Source organism: Saccostrea cucullata, unplaced genomic scaffold, assembly GCF_032062105.1.
Source record: "Saccostrea cucullata isolate Sc308-1 unplaced genomic scaffold, CSIRO_AGI_Scuc_v1 ctg23813, whole genome shotgun sequence".
Lineage (NCBI taxonomy): Eukaryota > Metazoa > Mollusca > Bivalvia > Ostreida > Ostreidae > Saccostrea > Saccostrea cuccullata.
The window spans coordinates 1-10,018 of record NW_026921795.1 but is presented as its reverse complement, the minus strand read 5'-3'; the positions used below and the strand labels follow the sequence as shown (position 1 = coordinate 10,018).

Below are 10,018 nucleotides of genomic sequence, written 5' to 3'. Positions count from 1 at the left end.
TATACTCAGTGTTGAAGGTCTTTCATTGTCATAATATTATTTAATTAGATGCCATAATACTGCAAGACATGAGATGTACTTTCATGTTGAGCTGTAATGTAGAAAATTATAAGAATCAAAGACAGACATGGAGTGTTCATTTGTGATAAACTGTAGGGTAGAAAATAAAACTATAGATCATTATTATGTGTATCAGTGCTCTTACTTTTTTGTGATCATTTAAGTTTTATTGTTTTAATTTTTAATTATTTATTTGCCATTTTGTTTTTCACTGAGTATATACTATGTATATGTGCAATAATCAAACTTAATGAAATAAATGTGCTTTGCAATTAATTTATTTTAAAATTGTTAAAAAAAGTTATCACTATTTTGCAATTTAACATGATGCTAAGACTTGAAAATGCCATTGTGTTCATTAGAAATGGTCATATTGTTATTTACCACTTCAAAAATGAGAAGGACTTCAAAGAGTACCCCTTGTTAAGAATTTAACAGTTAATTGATTCCAGAGACATATTCATCTCTATAAATAATATTGCTTTTTGAGCAGAAGGTTGAGCAGCCACAAATGACATAAGTTTATATATGTAAAAAAGTAGATAGCATCTGTTCCTTCTCCAAGCACTTGGCACTTTGAAGTAAAAGTTGTGCGTCCTTTGGATGAAACCTTAAAAATCAAGGCCCAGTGTCATGGTAGGTGTTAATTGAAGAACCCTCAATGCTCAATGGCCCTAAGTGTCTAGTAAAGGTCTATATAAATTTGAATTCCTTTACTAGTTTATTGTGTCATCTCTTTGTGGGTGAAAAATTCTCAAATGGGATTTAAAATAACTTACAGTCTGAGTCAATCAATTCCTATAAATACCCTCCCTCAACAAAACCAGAAGTCTGTGTCGAGACTGTAGCTCTACTGGTTTGTACTGATCAAAAACCAATGCACAGAATTATGTATCTTAGTGTAGTCTACTTGTGTGATAAGTTATATTGAAATCAGACCAAAACTGTAGAAGGAGTAGCATTTTAAAGGAATTCCACAGAAAATTCTACTTTTAGTAACCATGGCAACACCGTTCATTGAAATCAAAAACCGATGCACTATTATATGTATTACTATATTAGTGTAGTTTACTTGTGTACCAAGTGATATTGAAATCAGACCAAAACTGTAGAAGGAGTAGCGTTTTAAAGGAATTTCTCAGAAAATTCTATTTTTAGTAACCATTGCAACACCGCTCATTGAAATCAAAAACCGATGCACTATTTTATGTATCTTAGTGTAGTCTACTTGAGTGCAAAGTGATATTGAAATGAGACTAAAACTGTAGAAGGAGTAGCGTTTTAAAGGAATTTCTCAGAAAATTCTATTTTTAGTAACCATGGCAACATCGTTCATCGAAATCAAAAACCGATGCATTATTTTATGTATCTTAGTGTAGTCTACTTGTGTGCCAAGTTGTACTGAAATGAGACCAAAACTGTAGAAGGAGTAGCGTTTTAAAGGAATTTCTCAGAAAATTCTATTTTTAGTAACCATGGCAACATCGTTCATCGAAATCAAAAACGGATGCACTATTTTATGTATCTTAAAGTGTAGTCTACTTGTGTGCCAAGTGATATTGAAATGAGACTTAAACTGTAGAAGGAGTAGCGTTTTAAAGGAATTTCACAGAAAATTCTATTTTTAGTAACCATGGCAACATCGTTCATCGAAATCAAAAACGGATGCACTATTTTATGTATCTTAGTGTAGTCTACTTGTGTGCCATGTGATATTGAAATGAGACTAAAACTGTAGAAGGAGAAGCGTTTTAAAGGAATTTCACAGAAAATTCTACTTTTAGTAACCATGGCAACATCGTTCATCAAAATCAAAAACCGATGCACTATTTTATGTATCTTAGTGTAGTCTACTTGTGTGCCAAGTTATCTTGAAATCAGACTAAAACTGTAGAAGGAGTAGCATTTTAAAGGAATTTCTCAGAAAATTCTATTTTTAGTAACCATGGCAACATCGTTCATTGAAATCAAAAACCGATGCACCATTTTATGTATCTTAGTGTAGTCTACTTGTGTGCCAAGTGATATTGAAATGAGACCAAAACTGTAGAAGGAGTAGCGTTTTAAAGGAATTTCTCAGAAAATTCTATTTTTAGTAACCATGGCAACACCGTTCATCGAAATCAAAAACCGATGCACTATTTTATGTATCTAAGTGTATCTACTTGTGTGCCAAGTTATATTGAAATCAGACTAAAATTGTAGGAGAAGTAGCGTTTTGAAAAATTGTTTACAGACAGACGGACAGACAGACAGACAGACAGATGGACGGACGCCGGACGCATTACTATCGCATAAGCTCTTCTGGTCTCTGACCAGTAGAGCTAAAAAAATGTGTTGAACGTATGATTTCAAAACATCTCAAGATCAAGATCAGTTGGAATATACTGTATGGCGTAAATATTAATTTACAGAACTTTGATTCATGTACATTAAATGTACTGTAAAATTTGTCTAATCTGGATCAGGTATATTCTATACTTTTGCCTTAGATCTCCACATGCTCTAGGATGTAAAACTTCAAGAAAAATAATTTAGTTGTTTAATTTTGACATTTAATCCAGAATGTTGTAAATTTCTCTAGAACCAATGGTGTCTTGATTATAGATAAGTTCGACTAATACATGTTATATTTAATGTAAAATGAAGTGTGCACATTTTATGCGCAGCTGAATACAAATTTCTTGAAATCAATTGTATCAAAGTATCATGCCACAAAATAAAGAAGTAAATCCTCTTACAATCATTCTGTTCCATTAGCAAAGTGTCCATCAACTGAGGTATTAATGTCAACCCTAAGTAGTTGGCCTTCCAAGAAATAGCAAGTAGTCAATAAATTTTTATTACAATTTACTAATCCATCACTTTTATAGAATCTTATGAACAACAATTTAGCACTAACCTTTCAGATACTTTTGTGTGTATATCCGTGTTAAAGTTCAGTGGTCATTTTAGTGATTTGGAAATCAAAATGTACAATATAGTTGATGTACTGAAGGACTGTTCCAGAGGTTATCATTTGGAATTGATTATACTACCACAGTTAAGGTATGGATGCTTGAAATGTCACCAGATCATGAAACTTAAAAACAGGAAGAGGAGGAAAGGCTTTGAGGTATTAACTCTCAGTCATCAAACTGTAAAAAAATCGTTAGCTATTGATGTTATATTTTCTCCTTGAAAGTTCAATATTATTTTAAATGCAATTCAGCTCTGAAAGCTTAATATTACAAATTTATGGACTATGGTTTTGAAATATATTACTTGACATTCACCAGAAATTTAACAATGTTGACCAAGGCAAGTACTCGGGGGATTGATGCAAGGCTATTTGTGTATCAGTACATTTCTTATGAGTTATCCTGATCATAACAAAATTGTGCATACATGTACCGCATATCAAAAACGGCTTGATCGCGAAAATTAATGGTCGCAAACCAGTTTAACCCTAGTAATTTAGTCATCGCGAATAAAAGTTAGTTTACAGTATATACGAGGATATAAAATATCTGCAAATGTAAATATTCATTCATAAGCAAAAGTCACAACTTCTGAATCAGAAGTTGATATTAAATAAGCAAGAAAACATTAGTTAGTACATGTATATGGAAAAAAAATGAAACAGTGAAACTATACATGTAAAAAAAACTTTATTTTCGGATGACAGATTAAAAGCTATAAATATAAGTAAAGAAATTCAGATAATTTATAAATATATTTGTATTTCTAACAGATGTATAATTGTATACATAATATATTCATGAAATAAAAGAAGGAAACAAATAGAAATATATAAATATAATGCTTTTATTCTTTATAGGGTAAAGATAAAAGTTGCTATATATATATAATTTTTATCATAAAATAGAAAGTTACAGGTAGATAGAATTTATCACAGGTTATATGATAATATCCATAACAATATCAAAGAAGTATAAATACTAGACCTGAGAAATTCCTTCCAAGCCAGGACCAACTACTGTATTGATCCTTGGAGGGTATTAAAGGTTTGGTGTAAAAATGTAATTTGAGACAATTTTAGTCTTTGTAAAGTTTGGTAAAGCTTGACACATGTAAAACAGATTTAACATGTTTATTTATTTTAAGTTGACAATGTTAACTTTATTTCCTACATATTCTGATCTGAAATACATTTCTATACATTACTCTTCTTTCCTACCATCTTAATAATTGTATACTTAACTACAGACAAATTAATTCCAATGTTTAAAATATATTGTAGTATTGGTCGAATTCACAGCTACTATACACATTTTAGTTACTGGTAAGTGCATTCTGATCAATTGAAAAAAAAAACTGCAGCATCATTCTAAAAATACCTTAAAATTTAAATCAATACCATGAATTTAGAATATCATTGGTAAACACTCATTGCAAATTGTAAAAGATAGTTATTTATTTTAAACAGCTAAATTATTTTTGAAAAAAATACGATAATATCATTTACAATTTTAATAAAATTACCACTGCCTTACAATATGTTTGAGGCTGTATTCATAATATCATTCAGTTGCTCAACTTAACAATGGCAGATTGAAGTATCTTGCTGGAAACATGTAATTCAAATGGCACTTTTTAACGTTTGATATAGAACAATGCAATTACACTGGGATTTCTACTCTTTTTTAATATATCAACTACCAGTCCACTATACACAAAAAGCACTCCTTATCAAAATACAGCTTTCACAATATTGTAACAACATAGCATCATCATTGTATTTCACTGCATCCAGCATATCATTTCATAAACAACTTTCACAACAATAAAAATATGGCATCTCTAAACTTTACACTCGGTGGAATTCAGACCGTCGGGCCAGTCATAGGTTGCAGGTTCAAAGGTCTTGTAGGACATGTCATACTGGTAGGATTCTACAAACTTCCTCTTGTCCTCAGGCTCTGGGTAGTGGTAGGCCAGCTTGTGTTTGTAGGCGAAGTTAATCAGTCCAATGGCGATGTCGGTGGAGACTTGGAGAATTCTGGACAGGGGAGGGTACACCAGCCCCATGGATAAGCTTTTGTCATCTACCATGTTCGCCAGTAACTGAAAGGAAAAATATATCTCTGTTTATTGTCACTTTATAATTAGCATTACAACAAGGAGGATTTAGAATGTCTAGATATGCTCATTAGTACATATGTGTATGTATACAAAGTATTGTTTGAAAAAAATCATCAATTCATCCACTTAAAACTATAATAATTGCATTATTATTGTTGAATGTTAGAATTTAAAGTAAAAGGTGCTGTATGCAAATTTACAAAATTTTTAAATACTTTAACCTTGGCCATAACTTTGAATTTAATACAAGACCTTTCTTAACAAACCAACAACTTTGACCCTTTGACCTTGGAGTTTGACCTACTTTTCAAAAACTTATCCTTGGCCATAACTTTTGAACAGGAAGTGCTTTCATATTTCACAACTGTATTTCTTGTGGGAAGACCCTACTTTGGGTACCAATATTACTTAATTACTTACTTACAGGGTCATCATTGTTTCACAAACGCTTCTTGTTCCTTATAACTTTTGATTGAGAAAAGTTATGGCTTTCATATTTGACATGTGCATTACCTGTGACAAGATATTTCTGAGCATATGCTAAGATTTCTGACCCCTTGACCTTTACGATTAACCTTATTTTTTAAAAAATCCTCAGCTTTGTTCATAATTTCTAAATGACATATGATAGGGCGTTCATATTTGACACAATACAACATAAAAAAATGTCACCTCACCAACAAGGACACTAAAAGCAGGTCACCACAATTTTTTGAATTTGCTTGTTTTTAGCTCACCTGAGCCGAAGGCTCAAGTGAGCTTTTCTGATCAAAATTTGTCCGTTGTCTGTCATCATTGTCGTTGTTGTCGTTGCCGTCGTTGTCGTCGTAAACTTTTCACATTTTCATCTTCTTCTCAAGAAGCACTGGGCGAATTTCAATCAAACTTACTACAAAGTATCCTTGGGTAAAGGGTATTCAAGTCTTTTCAAATGAAGGGCCAAACCCTTTTTCCAAGGGGAGATAATTATGAATTAGAGAAAAATTAATGCCATTTTTAAAACATCTTCTTCTCAAGAACGACTAGACCAGGAAAGATGAAACTCAAGTGGAATCATCCTCAGGTAGTGTAGATTCAAGTTTGTTCATATCATGACCCCCGGGGGTAGGGTGGGGCCAAAATGGCCGATCAAAGTTTTACACAGAAAATATAGGAAAAATCTTTAAAAATATTCTTCTCTAGAACCACAGGGCCAGGAAAGATGAAACTCATGTGGAATCATCCTCAGACAGTGTAGATTCAAGTTTGTTCAAATCATGACCCCCTGGGGGAGGGTGGGGCCAAAATGGCTGATCAAAGTTTTACATAGGAATATATAGGAAGAATATTTAAAAATCTTCTTCTCAAGAACCACTGGGCCAGGAAAGATGAAACTCATATGGATTCATCCTCAGATAGTGTAGATTCAAGTTTGTTCAAATCATAACCCCCGGGGGTAGGGTGGGGCTAAAATGGCTGATCAAAGTTTTACCTAGGAGTATGTAGGAAAAATCTTTCAAAAAAATTCTTCTCAAGAACCAATGAGACAGGAAAATTGAAACTCATGTGAAATTATCCTCAGGTTGTGTAGATTCAAGTTTGTTCAAATCATGACCCCCGGGGGTAGGCTGGGGCCAAAATGGCAGACCAAAAATTAATTCTCATAAGAATATAAAGGGAAATCTTTTAAAATCTTCTTTTCAAGTACTTCAAAGCTATGATTAGTAATATTTATGTAGAATTATCCTCAGGTAGTGTAGATTCTAGTTCGTCCAAATCATGATATGTGCTTTTTCCTAGCTGATGTGCTCAGGTGAGCGCTGTGGCCCCTGGGCCTCTTGTTTCAAATTGCTCCAGTGTTTCCCCATCAGAGAGTCATATACTGCAAGTGCATGTATTCATATTAAAAATCTTTATGACTCCTGTCTGAATGTTCTCCAAACTTTACCTTTGCTGATTCTAAGAAGACTTCCTCTGTAATAGACCTAATGTCACACAGAATGGTAGCTAGAGCAATGCCAGGGAATATGTAAGCATTGTTGCCTTGACCAGGATGGAATGTTTTACCATTGTAGGTCACAGCAGGGAATGGACTGCCACTAGCAAAGACACATTTGCCCTGTAAATGAAAGATAACTGTACTGCAGAAGTTGCTTAGAACAAACACAGAAATAGGCAAATTGACAGATAAAAAGAATTCGAAGTATGTGTTTTTTAAAGTTTCAAGTGATTAAAATGTTCATTTAATCTGCATCCTCTTTAACACACTTCACATTATGTAATGTATATCACTTTTTATTCATGAGAACTTTATTTTTGAATACCCCCCCCCCCCCGGTAATTACGCGAGACAATGAGCTCGCAAAAATTTCATTCTCACGTGTAAAGGTATTCCTTACGATTTTATAGAAGAATAACAACAATTCATGAAAATTATGTCTCACTCATAAAGAGTCAATGACTATTTCTCAAAAATAAGGTGTCACGAAATTTAGTGATCTGTAAGTAGTACATACTATCAATGAATCAGTCATTTAAGTTTTTGAATAATTACCTTGGTGACATTATAAGCTTGCTCTGCAGTACACTCTGCCTTACTGGTAGGATTACTTAAGGCAAACACAATAGGTCTCTCATTATTGTTAGCCATGGTAGTCAGAATTTCCTCTGTAAAAGCACCAGCTACAGCGGCAGCACCTAAAAAAGAATTATAGATGACATTTGAATCCTGGACACACATCAGTCAACTTGATTCAAGTATTTTCATTCTAAAATAAAAAGAAAATATGTTTGTGAAACATGATGTCCCGGTATGGCAGCTGAAGGCAATATTGAGGCCTGAAGATTCTAGTTTTTCAAATGTAGGCTGAACTTTATGGTCAAGAGTTAAAAAATGTTAAGTTGCACGCATCTTATCCTAGGAATACACATGTGAAATATCCAAGACTTAGCACTGGCAACTATTCAGAAAACATGGCAAAGGTTAATTTTTCCTCAAAAGAAGTTCATTAACTCCAAGGTACAAGGTCATGATGTAAAAAACATGTTTAAAAAAAGAAATGTTTGTCACAAAAAATAAATTTTCATTATTACAATTATGAAGCCATTGCACCAACTTTTTCAAAATATAGGCTTAACCTATAACTTACATGTATGTACATTAAACTGAAAGTTCAGGTTCAGGAGATCAAAAATATGAGTAAGAAAAAAAGTAGGTCAGAAGAAATATACAGGTCAGGTGTTCATGTAAAATATATGAAAGTCCCAGCTGTCAAAGGAGCCCCTGTGTACTTACCTATAATGGCTGTAGGCTTGACTTTTTTAATGACATCCACCAGCTTATCAACAGGAGCATGGTCCTGGGCAAATCTCATTTTATGGCCAGTTACTCCCCCTGATGGACGGTTCTGTGAGGGGAAAATGAATACAGAATTTAATGTCCATAAAATAAGGAAATGACTCTTGGGAACTTTGTGTGAAAAAAATGTTTTCAAAAGGGTAGAAATAACAAACAGTGTTTGATTTTTTTTAAAAAAATCAAAAGACAATAAAAATCTGTAAAAATGAACATGGATTCCGAGGGAATTTCAGAGATGGGATCAGGTGCCAACATGGAGAGGATATCCCTTGTAGACTGGTCACATCCACCATAATCATTTATAATTAGGAATTTAAAAAATTATTCCTTTATGGATAATTATTACTTTTAAAAGATGGCAAACATGATCATACCTTAACAATGAGTCCCCTTGAGTCTACCATCCACACCCTTTTGATGGCATCTGCTTCAGAAATACCTGTTTCTACCATAGCCATGACCAATAGAGTGGCAATACCAATAGAGGCCTGTATAAAAGTCAAAATGTATGAAGTTGAGGCACAGCCACACAAGTATTTTTATGCGCGCGGATCAATAGATCCGAGGCGTATATTGTTTTTGTCCTGTCTGTTTGTCTGTTTATCTGTTTGTCTGTTTGTCTGTCTGTCTGTTGTCAACTTTAACCTTCACCATAACTTTTGAACCATGAGAGATAGAGACTTCATATTTGGTAAGCATACTCGACTAATGAAGCTCTTTCAAATGGCACCAAGGTCAATGACCTTGTGACCTTGACTGTGACCTATATACTAAAAATATCTTTTTCGAACTTTCGCCATGACTTTTGAACCATGAGAGGTAGAGTCTTCATAACTGATATGCCTACTCCACTAATAAAGCTCTTTCAAATGACATCAAGGTCATGACCTTGTGACCTTGACTGAGACCTATATGCTAAAATTAGCTTTTTAGACTTTTCGCCATAACTTTTGAACCATGAGAGATAGATACTTCATATTTGGTATGCAAACTTCCCTAATCAAGTTCTTTCAAATGACGCCAAGGTCGATGACCTTGTGGCCTTTACGTCACTTATCTGCAAAAAAAAGATTTTTTTAACTTTGTTACCGCCGGGCGCATAGTGTTTCACAAACACATCTTGTTTTTTTATATTCTCATTTTCTTTAATTAATTCCTTTTTAATATGTAGGGTCTGGTTTAAACTAACCAACTAAGATATAAAGTAGCTAGAGGTTATTTACTTAACTTCTGAGCATAATTGAATTTTACACATTTCACAGGGTCAGAATGAAGAATACATGCAATAAAGTGAAGAGTAAGTACAACCTCCACCCCATACATACATGTATATAAAATACACTGCAAACATTTTTTATGAATCTTAAATTTTTAAATCATGATGTACATTGTACCTCTCCAGCCCCTTGGAAGACAAACACATTGTCTTTTAATGGTTTCTTTGTAATCTTGAGACTGGCCAGAATTCCTGCTACAGCCACTGCAGCAGTACCTAGAGTGAGAACATGGATAGAAATCAATGAAACTATTAATACA

At 33.5% G+C, this 10,018-nt stretch overlaps 1 protein-coding gene across 1 annotated transcript; it reads right to left on the bottom strand.

The window, feature by feature from the left end:
* Positions 1-4,140: 4,140 nt before the first annotated feature.
* LOC134260720 (NADP-dependent malic enzyme, mitochondrial-like) lies at positions 4,141-9,974 on the bottom strand (the record flags this gene model as incomplete). The annotated part of the gene is made up of 6 exons (XM_062743264.1): positions 4,141-5,127; positions 7,073-7,243; positions 7,679-7,821; positions 8,420-8,531; positions 8,857-8,970; positions 9,877-9,974. Coding segments are annotated over 6 exons (902 nt in total), but the record flags the coding sequence as incomplete, so codon positions are not given.
* Positions 9,975-10,018: the final 44 nt, after the last annotated feature.